The 16,895-nt window shown below is 43.6% G+C and overlaps 1 protein-coding gene across 1 annotated transcript in view; it reads right to left on the bottom strand.

Annotated features, from left to right (window-relative positions):
* Positions 1–357: 357 nt before the first annotated feature.
* The window catches only part of SLC33A1 (solute carrier family 33 member 1), a 179,141-nt gene continuing 162,603 nt past the window's right edge, over positions 358–16,895 (bottom strand). The window contains exons 6-7 of the mRNA XM_078667726.1: positions 8,406–8,621; positions 358–929 (exon numbers count right to left, since the gene is read on the bottom strand). Coding sequence (XP_078523852.1) covers positions 762–929; positions 8,406–8,621 — 384 coding nt within the window. The 3' untranslated portion in view covers positions 358–761. The remainder of the gene's footprint in view (positions 930–8,405; positions 8,622–16,895) is intronic.

Here is a 16,895-nt window from a genome sequence, read left to right as displayed (position 1 = left end):
TAGTCTCTACCTTCATCCCAGGATGGAAAAAGACTACCTTTTCACAATGGTTTACTCACCGGGCACACACCATTAAACCAAGAAGTTACTCCAGTAAGAGTGAATAGGCCTCAACTTGGCTCTACACAAGACTGGGGTGGCAAGGGTGTAATTGCTGCTCTTAAAATGGATTATATGTTCTATACCAGTGACTATCCAAATATGTATATGCTGGCAGGAATGATTGAATATTGATTGCACTAGGTCAACAAATTTGTGTAAACTTTAGAACCACAATAAAAGGTATATGAAATGAAAAACTTGAGTAGGAATTACACAATTTTACATTTTATGTAAGAATCACACGCAGCCTTCTTATTCCTTCTTATTCCAAACATGGTTTTGGATCTCTTTCTTTATTCAGTTGACAGTGTTTAAAAAATAACCAATGTTTTGGATATACTGCCAATGCCCACGAAACTTTGTGAACAAAATAGAAGTCAATAAAGCAAAAAGCAAAACAATCATTTTTATATAAAATAGGTTTTCATCTTAAAAATCTTAAGATTTAAAATGTTGAAATATACTTTTCAAATGTGATTTTTGCACACCAAATCTCGCTGGATGAGGTAAAGGTTTGTGATTAAACTGAGAACTACATTTAGTCCACTATTTCTTTTGCATTTACTGGTCTTTATCATGTTCCTTGTTTCCAGGTCTGTAGGAAGAGTATGGCTGCTTATGACAAAGTTTACTGCAGTGTCTTCTCCATTTATTTTAATTTAAGTTGTCCTTTTGCACCTCCATGCAGACTGTCCTTCGTCCTGTAGCTTTTTAAATTTCGGTCCAAGCAGCAGCCACCAAGCAAATCCAAGAATAACACAAATAACAGACTCCACATAATAACCGTCCAGAGTTGTTACACAAGAGCCTCCATGTTTTCCACAGAGCTGTATGGAAGTAAACAACATGAAAAAAAGTAGTTAAGCTTTGACTTCTAGTTTTCATATCAACCAACATGCACAATTTAGTGGACAGTTAAAATGTTCTTGGAGAGTTTTCTTGTATTGCAGTAAGGAAACAATTCAAATTGAATTTACAAAAGGTGGAGGAGGACTGTCTATGGAGAAGACAGGTTTTAATAAACTTTTCAGCACAATCGTTTTGCGTTCCTATCTGAAGACTCAAGATGAAGAATAAGATACGAAAGAAGGTGCTCAAGGGTTTCAGATAGATTTAGAAAAAACGGGCTTTTATGGTGTTAATATTAAGTTAGTCAATGTCTGTAATATTGTATGGTAGGCGATAAGAAATTTATTCAGCACATACAATAAGTATATGATGATGGATTCGGCCATTCCAATGCTCCAGAAAATCAATGTTTAAGATTTCAGTCAAGTGCATAGTGCTCAATGAAATATAATAATCTGATTTCAGGCAATCTATAAAACACATACAGCTTTAGCATAAAGTCCATGCAGTCAAGCACACTGGTGACAGGAATATTCTTATCACTTGAGCAAACATCCAATGGAATGAGGACCTTTTCCTCATTACTATGGATGTTACCTCACTGTACACCTCTATTGGCCATATTGACGGTATTAAGGCAGTACAACATTATTTGGACCTTAGACCAGCTTACTTGACTATGCATAACAAAATGCTAATTAGTATGGTTACATTTTGTCTTGAACACATTTTTTTCACTTTCAACAACAGCATTTACCAGCAGATTAGGGGCGTTGCGATGGGGGCCTGCTTCTCCCCCAGCTATGCGCGTTTCCATATGGGGCTGTGGGAGGAGCAGGTCCTCAGAGGGCAACTTAAGGACACGGTGGAAGAACATATACCCCTATGGCTAAGGTATATTGATGACCTTTTTTTTTATTTGGAAGGGATCTGAAGTTTCCTTCAAAAGTTTTGTTGACCAACTGAACAACAACTGTTTGAACCTTGAATTGACTGCAAATATGAGCAAGGAGAGTGTGGTTTTTCTTGATGTAGAAGTGTTTATTGAGAACAATGTGATATCCACAAGATTACATAGAAAGCCCACTTCAGGCAATTTGTTGCTGCATGCGTCTAGTCATCACCCGCAGCATCTTATCCAGAGTATCCCTTATGGGGAGATGCTACGGGTCAAACGCATTTGCAGCAATGATAATGATTGCTCATCAGCTCAGGATTTGAGCAGAAGAAGGTTCATAGCACTAGGTTACTCAACAAATGTTGTTGACAAAGCAATTAACAAGACCAAATTGCTTACAAGGGACCAGGCACTCATCCCTTCTTACCTAAACAAAAATGCATTACCAAGCGCATCAATTGCAAAACTGACTATGTGGTATACGTGCTGGAATGCTCATGTGCACTAAGATATATAGGCAGCACGAAGTTGCCAGTGCACAAAAGAATTCTTCAGCATTTACGAGCAATTTCTAACAAAGATCAAACTTACCCGGTGGCGAGGCACTTTGAAATCGCACACGCTAGCAATCCAATACATCTGAGTTACTTTGCCATTGATTGCGTGCCTATACTGCGCAGGGGTGGTAACAGGGAAGGAGCCCTTCGCCTTTTGGAGACCAAATACATTCTTGAACTTAATACTAAGGCTCCATCAGGGCTAAATACCACTGAGGATTTATATACTTGTATTTAACTTGGCGCCGTCTTCCCTGATGTACATTGCACAAATTAGCTATGGTTCCTATTGAATTCAACTGGATTTATTACCGTTCATGTATATGAGTTGTTTCCAATGTTTACACGATTCCTCTTTTCTTTTGATTAAAGGATTGCGTGGTTTTCTTTTTTAATATCTATATGGATTATATCAATCACCATTATATTTTATTTTGGGATGTTCACTATTTTTTGTCATCACATTAATGTAGTTTGTTCTTTTATATTATCTTCTCTCCTTTCCGGCTGTTTAGGCGTAGATAGTATTGGTTCGGCTGTTTTTGAATAGTTCTAATAATGCCTGTACTGCCCACTTGGGCTTTATTTCTTTAGGATGAATTTATTTTCACCTATTGTATAAGACAGCACTTTGCACTTTGAGCTTTTTGCTTATACATTTTGACTGGGCTTGTACGACCTGTTATAACAACACAATGAGATTATGGATTTTATTAATGTACCTTGAATTGTAATATTTAAACATGTTTGCATTTTAAAACATATTTTGTTTTTTCAAACATGATCTTTATAAAGGAACACTATTATTAACCCATTCGCACATTTATCAGGATGGCGTATGGTACTGTATGATATCATTAATGCATTCATAAAGTTGATGTAATTAGTGTTCTCTTTTAAATATACTTGTTTTTATATATACTTATTTATATATATTTATTTGTATATATGTTCTAGATCCTCAGGTCGTCTTTAGCTTTACTTGCATTCATGCAGTAATGTGTACCATACTCAGTCAGTTTCATTATGAATTTAAAGTGCAATAGTCTGTCTTCATTATTCATTGTGGTACAGAGCAGCTGACGTTGATTTTAAATTGCACTTGCACTTTAAATAGGCTTGTCCTCATGCGCAACGCGTCATGTGATCAAGGCCCATGTGGGGCTGAAACGTGTCATGGCGGCGATGCAGGGTGTTAACTAAATAAATCGATTTGCACAAAGAACTTTGGGTCTACGAATATTCTTCTGTCCGGCTGGATTGGATGTTTTTGATGAAATACAGTGATATATATATATATATATTATATATATATACATACACACACACACACATCTTTTCATGTTTTCATTTGACAGGGTTTATTCCTTGTGTCTGATTACTTGCATTTAACAGTGCTTATTTCTTGCAGTGGGTGTCCAGTATTATCATCATTATCTGCTTGTATTTATCCCATGCATTGAACAGTTGCATTTAACTTGTGTGTTATTATTGCTTGCTAATATATATAAATCTCTATATTTACATTTGCATATTGTTTCTTTTGACATCTGGGAAAGATTTTCTGTTGGAGTGTTGCACAAATAAAACCCCACGCTTTGTTCTGCAAACTGTCTTTTGATGGGCCTCATTTTATGAGAGTGAAACCCATTTTCAGGTCTTTCCTTGCTTTGCATGTGTGTGTCGCCTCTGTGTGGCAGTGCTGTATTTCTTTAATTTGGGAGTGAGAAGCAAGACAGTGGAAGAATACACTGATGGTTCTCGGTTTGCTTGGGTCCCCACGATAGAGGTGGGTATGTATGCATGGGTATAGGTCTAACAAAGAAACGGGAGTGGAAAAAAAGGCTGTGTTTGAGAGAGGTCAGGGCAAGGTTGCGGGAGTGCTGGCAGCTCTGAAGCTTTTGGTCATGCCAGAAGGTGGTGGTGGCCATGAGGGCTTAATCTTAACGGTAGAGAATGATCCCCAACCCCCTAAGGGGTGGTGCTGTGGGTCTAAAAGTAGTTTTTCAGGCCTAATAGGTGCCTCCTCCCATACTAACAATCAAAATCTTTATTTGGGAACCAGGTAGCTGGGAGACGCTTAGGGCCTCATGTTCTTCTTAACGAGATTCAGAGTCGAAGAAGAAAAACGCCTATGGGCTTGGCGAGGACTGAAGGGGAGGAGCTCCATAGGGACCGGCTTCTTTGCCTTCCCGGACATTGTGTTCAATAAAGATGGTGGTGGTGTCATCAGGTCCTACGTCTGAATCTGCTGCAGTGCCCACTGTCGCTCACATGGATACTTAAGAGTGTTCTTTGAACAGAAGGTGAGGCAGGACTTGCACGTGGGGTCGTTGTGGTCAGAGGAGAGGTAAGGATTGCACATCTCGTGGTGGTCAATCCACTGGAACTTTGAATGGCAATTGTGGCAGTAGTGGAAGCACGTTCTTCCTATTACTATGCATTTACCGAATCCCCCCCCCTCCTCAGCCTCCAACCATTCCCTTATACTCCCCCCCCCCCCCCCCCTTCTCCATTCTTTCTCTCCCACGCTAGGCTAATCTCTCAAGACTTGCTGTAACCATTTGCAACACATGTAATGTGATGGTATAAAACTAGAGTTGTTTTTACCATCTTGTTGGGTTTTGAATACCACCTCATTGTAAACCTGTTACATGCAATTCATTTTATCTCTGTATAGCTGTTTGAAATCGCCTTAACTATCCCCCTCCCTTACCTCTCCCCTTCCTTTACCCTTCCTGCCTATTCTACATCCTTTCCCTCGCTCTCTAGCCTAATCCCTCATGATTTGCTGTAACCCTTTGGAAACTTGTTTTGTTTAATTAGATTGTGTAATATTTAAATTGCTTTCTATCGTCTGTATTAATTTCTGAATATTACCTCATTGTAAATTTTGCTATATTACAATGTATACTCATGTAAAGCGCTCTGATACCCCCGGGTCCAGCTAGCGCTATATAAAACATGTTAAATAAATAAATAAATAAATAAATAATGTATGCTTTACGATAAAGTCCTCAAAGTGAAGGGTGTGGAGCCCCAGGAAGAGCCTGACGCATTGGCAGTTAGGTGTTAATGGGAGGTCAGTCTTTGGAGTGCTGTCTGGAGAATAAAGCAAAGTCAAAGATGTTCTACCCAGTCGATTTTTTTTCATTAAAGCCAGAGAGGAAACGACCAGTTGGGGAGATAAGTTGCGGAACATGAAGGCCCTTCGGTACATATCCAAACTAGTTGGCGCAAAAACAATCTCACATGGAGTCAGTGCCCATGTGCATTGCCAGCTAGGGGAGGAGTCACTATAGATCTGTGGCTCAAAAGACTTCTTTGAAGAAAAATGACTTGCAAACTTCTGAGCCCAACACCAGATGACAGGAGTATGCAGAGATTGTGCATCTATAGCAACACATGCAAGAACAAAAGTAGTTCCCTACATGTAACCAGTCAAAGGGAACAAGTCAGACAAACAAAAGGATGGTAAATAGGATATGCTCCAAAGGAGGGACAAACAAAAGAAAAGCAGGCAAACCATTAAATAAGCAGCAAGCAAATTAAAGTGACAATAAAGCAAACCAATGACAGGCAACGGGTGACCTCTAACCCCACTCATAAATTCTTGGTAAGTTCCTAATAGGTCTTTCACAACCAGACAGCTTGAGGTAGACGAGATCTAAAAAATAGATTAAAAAGGCTGTGTTTATAATCTTGCATTAAGTGTAATGGGGTGACCCTAAAACCCTCAGAACCTGGGCGGGTAATTAAACAAACAATAATGGTTCTGTCGGGAGTTCACAGCGAAGACTCGAAGGAGACAGTCGTTCTTTCAGAAACACTTGAGTGAATGTCAAGACGTCCCAGATCCGTAGATTTCCCTACTGGCTGATATAGAAGAATCGACCTAAAGAATCATTAAAGGAGGTTCCCATGGACTTGTCGGCTGACAAGCACCAACAAAGGATAAAGAACAGAGGATACATACGCCTAACATTAAGGCTGTCCAACCCATTCCCAGTCCTGATGAAGACCCGCCCCAGATGCACATAGTCAGCGCATCAACGTAAGGGTCGACGTACTCTGCTATATATTTAACTGCACATAGTCTGATAGGAACAAAAGAAATCATTCATTGCCGAAAGACTATTGTGATTACAGTTGATAAACGTGAAAAACTTCATTTCTATGTATAAATGTTGTGTAACTTGTAATTGTCTATCACCAATAACGATACACACTACTTGTTGTACTCATTGAAAATGTCTTTTTTGTATATTGGACAGCATTTCTTATGCTTTGTTTAGTCATAACTTATGAGAAAGCTGAATACTAAAGATTAACTTTGTCATCATTTGGGTCAGTGTTCATTTACTTGTCTTACAACATATGTACCCCCCCAGGGACATATTAGTATATTTGAAGTATTAAGTACCTTGTCAATTGAACTGGTTCTCCCGACAGAACCATTATTGTGTGTTTATAATCTTCAGCAATGACACTGGAAAAAAAAAATAAGGCCTACTGTCACTGTACTGCTTTCCAAGACAATTAAGCAGCCTCCTTTCTTAAAGTGATAGGGCAGCCAAGTTGCCTTTTAATGTATTTACTGCCTAAGTAACTATATTTCCTACATTTTCCTTTTTAGTGGACAAATCCTTGCTTTAATTCTATTTAAAGAACGCAAAGATATAAATGTTTAAATGTGTCAATAACTTATATTTTACAGAGATATTTCTCCATAAATGCGTGCTTCTAGATCTTTCATTCAGGGGAGGGGAAAGGATAGGAGTTAACAATTGAGATGTTTAATGTTTTATTGAGTTCCTTTGATGGAGATTATCATTACCACTAGCAGTATTACAATGAGGTTAAGATTTATAGCAAAGCACACCACCTTGTTGCAACACCTCTGCCTTCCCCTTTGGCTTTGTGTGGCCCCTCCTTTAGTCTCTGGTTGCTGCAGATTAGCAGTGTACATGCGACTTCTCTGCCCCAAGGGCAGCAGGCATGTGTGGCAGGGCTGTGTTCAATCTGTCCGGATGAATTTCTCAGTACCATGCTGCACCTCAGTTGGGCATGCAGCTGGGGCAGAGACTAGTGCTCCATTGACCCAGACCATGATGGTTTTCTACTGAACAATGACAATGGAGCAGCCTACTCCAAAACTGTATGCTTCAAGAATCAACCATTCACTTAGAGTCACTGAAGATTTCTGGAACATAACCACCATAGGCCGTAAAACCATGTGTCACTATACTTCTAGTTTTTTTTTTTTTAGCTGTGGACCATTACCCTCTTTTTGACGATTCATGGCACTGGTAGATTTTTCACCTTTCCACTAGTCATCTTTCTTCCAGCTTCTCCCTAGACTTTTTAGAGGCTACTCTCCAGGTACATTGCCAAATATCCAACTCTTCCTCTGGCTATTTCTGCACTAGCATTTGTGTTTCATAAATATCCATTTTGGCAAGTTCTCCCAAACTTCCTTGTCAATCAGATTTTTCTTAGAGCTATCTTTTTGCAGTGAAAGGTGGAGTTCAGTGTTATACATCTCTAGTTAGCAACATAGCGACATGAAAGTATCAGGGTCTTTGTGAATGATACAAACATGTGACTTGACACTACTATAGCTCTTAATAGCTAGGCTTGAAAAAATAAAAATAAAGAGTTTGTCCTAGACATTACTATAAGTTCTACTAACAGCAATAATTATCATAAATGACTTTTCTACAACACATCAATATGTAGAAGAATTTAAATAAAAGCTTCACAACGATCAACACGGCTAGGGGTTGAATGCATTGAATCCCGATGATCACAGAAATGTGAAACTAAATACCATCTGCAAAGTTAGAAAAATTCAGACATTAATAAAGTGGAGTTAAGATCCACCAACTCAAAAGTTACCACGAAACCCACACAGCAAATAAAAAAACTGCATGTTAAGTTTTTTTTCTGTGAGAAGTCATAAGTACTCAGTCACCAAACAATTTAAGATCAAATCTTACCTCTACAGCGTTGGGTGTTCCACAGTCCTGATTTTCAGCACCTACACATTCTTTCACAGTCAGCGGGTCCACAAGCCATAATGCTACTGTGGCAGGCCAATTGCCACCTAGATTTGAGACTGTATTTAAAAGGGTCATGTATGTTCCTCCAATAAGTGGGTCACTAACTTTTGCGTTGAAAGCCATAATAGCAACATACATGCTGTACACAGAAATCTGTGGATAAAAATATTTAAAGCAATGAAAAAAGGTCTCCTTTAGAATTCTTAACAATGCATTTTATGTACTTACACAGTGCAAAAAACAGGTGCCAGAGTAGATGTATTTGCATCAATGGAGGTAATTAAAAAATATTATACACTTTGATATGTTCAAACATTGAAGAAGGAATATTAAGCAACAATCATGTTCTAGCTTTAAAAAGTTACTTACCAGTGACTACGGTTATCGATTCATTAGGTTCCTCCATTTTGTTCTCGGGTACCCTGTTAACAATCTCTTTTTTCAGCCTTTTAATTCAGTACCCCATTCTCTATGAGTCTGAATTACATTAAATTGTTACCCTTCATTATACAGTTTCATGTTGCATTGTGGATGAGTTTGTACTATATATATCACAATTTCAGAAACCGGCATGCATACGCTCATACCATTGCAAACGTCTGCTCGTTAGAAGCCATTTCAATCTCCTTTTTAGGAACAGAAGGAGAATCCTTTCGGAAGGGGCCCTTTTGACTGTAGGACTGATCATTGATGAAGAACAACTGTTGTATGCAATAACTTTTCCTTTTCAAACAATGGCATTGCTACAGTATTAAAGATTTTAAGGATGGGGTACCCGGAGATAGTGGTTCCTAGAAAGCATGTGCTTCCACAGCTCCCATAAATTGCATTCAGGTCTTTGTGCCTCCCAAGATGAAATGATTGAGCCTCAATGTAACCACAACGCATTCCTGAGGAGTGTGAGGTGCAAGTTGTGTGGTGTCTCCTCAAATGAGGCGGTATATGGATGTAGAAAGAAAGTTGGCAACATGACCCCCTTCCCCATACAAAGGCTTTCTGACAAAATCTTTAGAACTTATTTGGCTAAGTTTATACGAATAACCTATGCCATTTGGTTGCAAATGAATGGTTATGAGCCTCAAAAGGCTTGAGGCTCACTCAACTGACATACTATATCCTACAAGAAAGAAGGCTTTGAATTGAGGAGATTATTTACTCTACATGGCACTCCTCCATCTGTACAATTGTGAACTTAACGTCACATGAGGCCATCTGCACAAAAGATTTATGTACGAGTCTGCCTGGAGTCAGGATTCAACCCCAAAGCAATTGTGGGCTCAGGATTAGATTAAACATGTTAATTAGACTAATTAATTGTACTGCTGCTAAAGTAAGCTTGCAGATGCCAACTGCACACTGGATTCAACTAGGCTATGTGAAAATTACATTCACAGGGATAAAATTATCACCATAAAACAGGATATAACTAGCCTTCCTACTCCAACTCCAATAGATGATATATTTTACAACCCTGACACATTAGACATTTTTCCCCCTATAGAGTTTAAAACCTTTTCTGATCTCCTTACTCGTGTCAAGTCTGGATCCCCCGATGACATTTGCCCGCCTCATATTTTTAAAGAAATAGGACTTGCTTCCCCTCAAAGTATCCTTCCTTTATTGAATAACTCATTAGCACAAGGTAAGGTACCGAGTGGATTCAAGCATGCTTTGTTGATCCCTTTAACCAAGAAATCTGGCATTGACCCATATGACCTCACGAATTATAGGCTGATCTCCCTTTTACCCTACCTATCAAAATTTTTGGAAGCTCATGTGTCTAACTGCCTCTCAAATTTTATTGAATCTACTGGATATTTGGAACCGAATCAGGCCGGTTTTCGCCCAGGCCACTCGACTGAGACGGTGATACTGGCGGTTCAGAACACTTTGAGGTCTAACGCAGACAGGGACGTTCATCAGGCTCTGGTGCTCCTGGATTTGTCGGCCGCGTTCGACACGGTTGACTATTCCATTCTTGTCAACCGTGTCGAGCAGGCCGGCCTCAGGGGCCCGGCCCTGAGTTGGTTAAAATCTTTTATCTCTGAACGCTCTCAGTCCGTTAGACTGGGGATGTTCACAGCCCCAAAAATTGTCTCTACCTGTGGAGTACCGCAAGGATCGTCTCTGTCCCCGTTACTTTTTAACTTATACTTACGTCCTTTATTGTATTCTTTGAAAAGCCACAAGGTTACAATTTTTAACTATGCGGACGACATGCAACTCATTTTTTCTCTGGACTCCTCTGATGCAGTGGCTGAATTTCAAAAAACGATGTCCCATATCCGGAGATGGATGAATTTGAACCACCTGAAGCTTAACCCGGGCAAGACAGAAATTATCTTGCCCGGGAAAAGTGAATTAAGCTGGGGACCCCATTTCTGGCCACCCGATATGGGAACTCCTCCCATTAAATCCCAGACTGTGAAGAGCTTAGGAGTGACTGTTAGTGAGGATCTATCATTAAAAAATCATATAGGGATGGTAGTGTCATCTAGCTTTTTCCAACTGGGGAAAATAAAAAAAATCGCCCACTTTCTAACCCACCCAGCTCTGATCCAGGTAATCCTCGCTTTGGTGTTATCTCGGATTGATTTCTCCAATAGTCTGTACCTAGGACTTCCAGTAGGCCAGCTTAGGAGACTGCAGTACGTCCAGACCCAGGCAGCTAGGCTTATAAGTAAACAACCTAAATGGCAATCCATTAGGCCAGAAATGGAAAACCTGCATTGGCTACCGGTAGCTCAGAGAGTTGCATTTAAAGTCGGCTGCATTATTTTTAAAGCTCTACAGGGCAAGGGCCCTAAATCTATAAAGAACTTGGTATGTAAATATACCCCTTCACGGAATCTCCGCTCAGCCCACCTAGAACTATTAAGGGTCCCTCCTTTTAAGAAAAAACGTCAGGGAGGCAGCACCTTTCACTACCTCGCCGCCTCCCTTTGGAATGCCCTTCCACTATCTTTAAGACAGTGTGATACCCTTCTTATTTTTAGACAAACTTTTAAAACTTGGCTCTTCAGACAGGCCTACTCTTAAATAGGCATCAAATGCACCCTGGCACGAATGCTCCTCGATGTTATGCTGTGATTTTACAAAATTCGATAGCGCCAAGAAGCCTACGGGCGTACGTGCGCTTAATAAATAATAATTAACATAACATAACATAACATTGTAGGAAGAACTCCGCACCCTCACTCTCCATGGACAAAAGATCTCTGCTCTGAGGCAGGTGGGAGTGCTGCTCATACTGACCGCCCTATATGTCCTGAGCGTTGCCTGGGGCACAGCCGAGCCTTAGTAGAGATGTCGAAGGATGAAGTCCAGGCCAGCACACCACCTCAGTTTGTGTAATCATCCACTGCCTAGACACATTCCGTAGGCAGCAGACGATGGATCTGAACAAAAGCTTCCAGAGGTCCAGATTCTGCAGTCAGATCCACCCTGCATCATGTGGGTTGACTAAAAAACTTTTTTTTAAAGTTGCCTCTACTCAGGCCTGAAACATCAACATCACATTGCTGTCTGAATATTAGAACGAGATCACTGTAGATTAGCTTGTTGATTGGCCTCCAGGGGTACAGAGCAAACATTTGAACTTTTGATGCTTGTCAGGCCTGCTCATTCTATTATTTTGTGAAGTATCTCTGTATGGGTGTTATCTGACAGTAAAAGTAGGTTTGAATAATAAATGTACTAATTCAAACAAATTTCCCCTTCCGCGTTTGTTTGTTTTAATGCTCAAGCTCCTAGTGGAATATACAGTAGCCCTGTTTCCTTCCTTTCACATAGCAGCTGGCACGCCGAAGGCAAGCCCGTCTGCGCCCGTCCCCCTTGAGGTTTTACTCCAACTAATCAGCAATACACAAGTAAGGAATTGCATGAATTAAATGTAGGAGAAAGGGGAGGAGGAGCTTAGCGCGCATCCAAGATGGTCGCGTGAGCACAGGGCTCCCGAGACCCTCGCCGCCTCCCGCATATATCCTGCCACTAATCCTGCCACAGATGACGGGTTATTGAAGATTTAACCCTGCTGACCTGAATGCTCTTTTCCGAATTTGATTTGGATGCCGGGAACCGGACTTACTCCGTTTGCAAGTTGACGGCCTACAACGGGGAGCAGCCAGGGACTCAGGTCCCCGAAGTACCCGAGTGGTAATTGAACAACAATGGCCAGTGGAGGTTGTCTTGTGCCCCCGAGGTACTTTCGGTTTCGGACTCTCTGGGCTGAACCCAGTTTCCATCTTACTTCAATCTCCCGAGGTCTGCATTTGGTTTGTGCGCTGTCCCGCCACTCTTCGTGCTTTAGACTTTTCGGAGATTGACCTGAAGAGGAGCCATTCATACCAGGTCTCAAAGGGCCCTCAGGGGCACGTCGCACACTATGGCGGGCAAGCCTGAAAGCGATAAGCGGACGACCAAGATCACGCACCGAGGGGGTGCCACTCAATCGAACATCATGGATCGCTACACCCGTCCCAAAGGTTCCCCCAGTGGTGCGGGCAACACACCGGCCGAGACCAGAGATGGTTCTGCATCGACGGCGGAGCTGACCTTGCGAGACGTCATGGGCGCCATTGTGGAGATTAAGACTTCCGTGGGCCAGCAGTATGAGACACTGGCCTTGAAGTTAGACACGGTGGCGATCGACATTAACTTGATCAGGACAGATCTGGCGAAGACCAATGAACGGGTCAAGTCTTTAGACATCATGACCGCCAGTCTTACAACCGACGTGTCTGATCTTCAAACTGAGGTCCGAAACCTACGCTCCACTAACGACTTGTTCGCCCGCCGGCTGGAAGACTCCGAGAGTCGTGCAAGGCGCAACAATGTCCGCATTATTGGGGTTCCGGAGAAGTCCTCTGAAATGACTACAGATCTCCTCGTGGAGGACCTGATACTGAACCATCTGGCTCCCAAAGGCCTCAGTAACTTTTTTGCAGTTGAGCGCGCCCACTGTGTTCCGGGTGGAGCTCATAAGCAAGGCGCTCCGCCGCGACCCATAATAGCTAGAATTTTCAACTTCAGGGACAGGGACGCTATTCTCCAGGCATCGCGAACTGGAGGTCCCACGAAATTTGAGAATGCAACCATCAGCTTTTACCCAGACTTTACCCAAGCAGTTCAGAAGCAGAGAATGGAATTTATGGGGGTCAAGCGGAGGATGCGGTTTATGGGAGTAAAGTACTCTATGCTCTTTCCTGCCCGGCTTCGAGTTGAACACAACGAGCAAATACTTTTCTTTGATCGGCCTGAGGTCGTCAGTGACTGGCTAGACACTTTACCGGCGCGTCGAGATCGCCCGGATCTCTCGGAGGGCGCAGAAGGTGGCCTGCAGGAACAGGAGTGAGAGGTGACTACAGGCCCGCCAAGTGAATGGACTTCGCAGCAGTGGTTTGATGACTTTCTATGTGAATACACTTGTTTGCTGAGCCCGGAGGTGGCGGGGGGGTACGGAACTCTTCCTCCTCCTGGGGTTTCTTTCTTTTTGTAGACTAGTTTCTTGTGAGGGCGACAGGCACACTGCAAGTTGGGGTGGTTCTTTGGACTAGCGCAGGGGTGCAGGGTGGGGGGATATGTTCTAGGAGTTTTCTTGGGGGTGGGCTGGGGAATTCTGAGGTTTTGTTGGGTTTAGAGGCAATGTTTTACGATTTATTTTGATTCTGATGTCTGCTTCGCTGGAAGGGGGAGTCGATCCTTACTGTTGGGATGGGGGGGTAGGGGGCTGAGGGTCCTCAGTTGGAACGTCAATGGCCTGAGGGATGGCATCAAACAGGGTATAGTGTCGCAATTCCTGAAACGTTTCTCCCCTGATGTGGTGTTGTTACAAGAAACGCATTTGATTGGGAACACATGTCGTGCAATGAATCGCCGAGGGTATCGTCTGGTCGCCCACTCCGGATTCACCACTGGGTCGAGAGGGGCGGGGATTCTAGTCAGAAGCTCCCTCCCCCTTGCAATAGATGTGACCACTCTAGATGATAGAGGTAGATATGCTGTCGTTACCGGCAGATGGGAGGGGAAGACGATCTCCATACTTTCTGTCTATGTCCCGCCTGGCTTACAAACTACGACATTTGCGGACCTGGGGGAGATAATACTGGGACTCCCAGAGGGTATTTTAATTGTGTGCGGAGATTTTAACACGGTGGTCTGTGGCAAAGAGGATCGTAGCCCCCCTAGAGACCTCGCGAGGTCGCAGTCTTAGTTGAGTAACTTCTTGGAGACGCTGGGTCTAGTAGATTGCTGGAGGTTGATGCACCCTGGACAGGCACAGTACACCTTTCATTCTGGAGCGCACGGGAGCCTCTCCAGACTTGATTACATGCTTGTGCCGGCGGCGCAGGCCGTCTTGGTTAGGGAGGTTAGACACTTGGCCCGGGGCATATCCGATCACTCCCCAGTGTGGCTCTCCATTGATGCTCAGTTTGGGGCGGAGGGTAGAGTGGCCCTGATTAATCCCTGGCACTTTCGTAATCCCAAAACCAGGGTGGGTATGGTCAAATCCATCGATCAGTACTTTGCTGAGAATGTGGGGTCGGTGTCCTCTTCCGTTTCCTTGTGGGAGGCTTTCAAGACTGTGATCCGTGGTCAAGCCCTCTCTCTGATTGCCGATGCTAAGAAAAGGAAGACTGAGGAGGTAGAAAGACTGGAGGCTGAACTCAGTAGCTTGGAGAGAGAGTTGGAGTCTGGTGCGACACAAGAAAAGCGGCATGCGCTGCACCTTAAACAGTCGGATTATCGAGCTCTGGTGACAGACGCTGCCAAGGCTATGAGCCGGGAGCAGCGGGGACGATTGTATGATGTGGGGGATAAAGCGGGAAAGTTGATCGCCTGGTTGGATAAGAAAGAAAGGGCGAGTCGTGTTGTGCCTGTGGTAGAACGTGCTGATTGAGTGCGAGTGGTTGACCCAGTGGACATAGTGGAGAGTTTTGCGTGTTATTTCCAGAAGGTGTATGCACCAGTCTCAGACAGACCGGAGGAAGACTCGCATCTGTTGCTTAGGGATATTGCCTTGCCCTGTCTGTCTGATTCGGACAAAGAGCTCATGGAGTCGGAATTCCCCAATGATGAAGTGGCGCTCGCTATCCGCTCCATCCGCTTAGGTAAGGCCATGGGCCCGAATGGTATCCCCATCGAGCTGTACAAGTTACGTCCGGATAAAATGGCGCCTTATCTCCGCGAGATGTTCCTGGAGTCGCGTGAGACTGGGTCACTCCCACGAGACCAGCGACTCGCGTCCATTGTTGTGATTCACAAAGAGGGTAAACCCCAGGATTTATGTGCCTCATATAGACCGATATCACTTTTAAATGCCGAACCCAAAATCTTGGCAAAACTGTTGGCTAATCGCCTCATAAAGGTGATTGGCGACTTGATACACCCGGATCAGTCCGGATTTATTTTGCACCGCAATACAGCGCTCAACTTGCGTCGTCTTCATGGCGTCCTGGCGAGGGCGGGGTCCTTACGTGAGCCGGCCATCTTGGTGTCCTTGGATACCACGATGGCCTTTGACACCGTGGAATGGCCGTATTTGTGGGCCGCCCTCGCGAAGTTTGGGTTCGGCCCCGGGTTTATCGGTTGGGTTAGACTCCTGTATGAGGAGCCGCTTGCCCAGGTTGTGGTTAATGGTAGGGTCTCGAAGTCCTTTGTGCTCGGGAGGGGTACACGACAGGGATACCCGTTATCTCCTTTGCTGTTCGCGCTCGCCCTAGAACCCCTAGCTGCCTGGCTGCGGTGGGAACCGTCACTTAAGGGAATCGGGTGGACCCCTGACTTTGAGGACCGCCTATCGTTATACGCGGATGATCTCACCTCCCCACGGAAATCGCTGGGAGTACGGTTTGATGTCCTCAGTTCATTTGGCAAAAACTCCGGCCTGGTGATTAATTGGGCTAAATCCTGCGTCTATGCACTCACTGGTGATGTGCCCCCGCGCAAATGCCAGATACAGATAACGCAGATTGGATTAAAATATTTAGGGATCTTTATATCATTAGACCCCGCGGTACGTTATGAGCGCAACCTGCTCCCCCCCCTTCTCCGGCTTAAATCTGATGTAGCGGCCTGGAGTGGCCTGCCGTTGTCCCCGCTCGGAAGGGCAGCCCTTTTTAAGATGATGTCCCTGCCCCGGTTCTTATACGCCCTTCAGAATACACTTGATCTCGTACCAGCACGCTACTTCCGCGAGGTAGAGGGTCTGCAGAGGCAATTAGTTTGGGGCGGGCGTTCTCGTATCGCTCTAGCAAAATTGACACTGCCTTGGTACGACGGGGGCATTGCATTGCCGGACATCAGGCGCTACTATTGGGCATCTCAATTGAGTGCAATTAACCATGCCATGTATGGCCCAACGCCTAACCCCGCGTTTGAAATGGACAAATGGCAGTTGCCAGGAGGGAATTATAACCGGGCACTATA

This window comes from Lissotriton helveticus, chromosome 11, assembly GCF_964261635.1.
Source record: "Lissotriton helveticus chromosome 11, aLisHel1.1, whole genome shotgun sequence".
NCBI lineage: Eukaryota > Metazoa > Chordata > Amphibia > Caudata > Salamandridae > Lissotriton > Lissotriton helveticus.
Note: the sequence above shows the minus strand (reverse complement) of the source record. Positions and strands in the feature narration are given on the sequence as shown.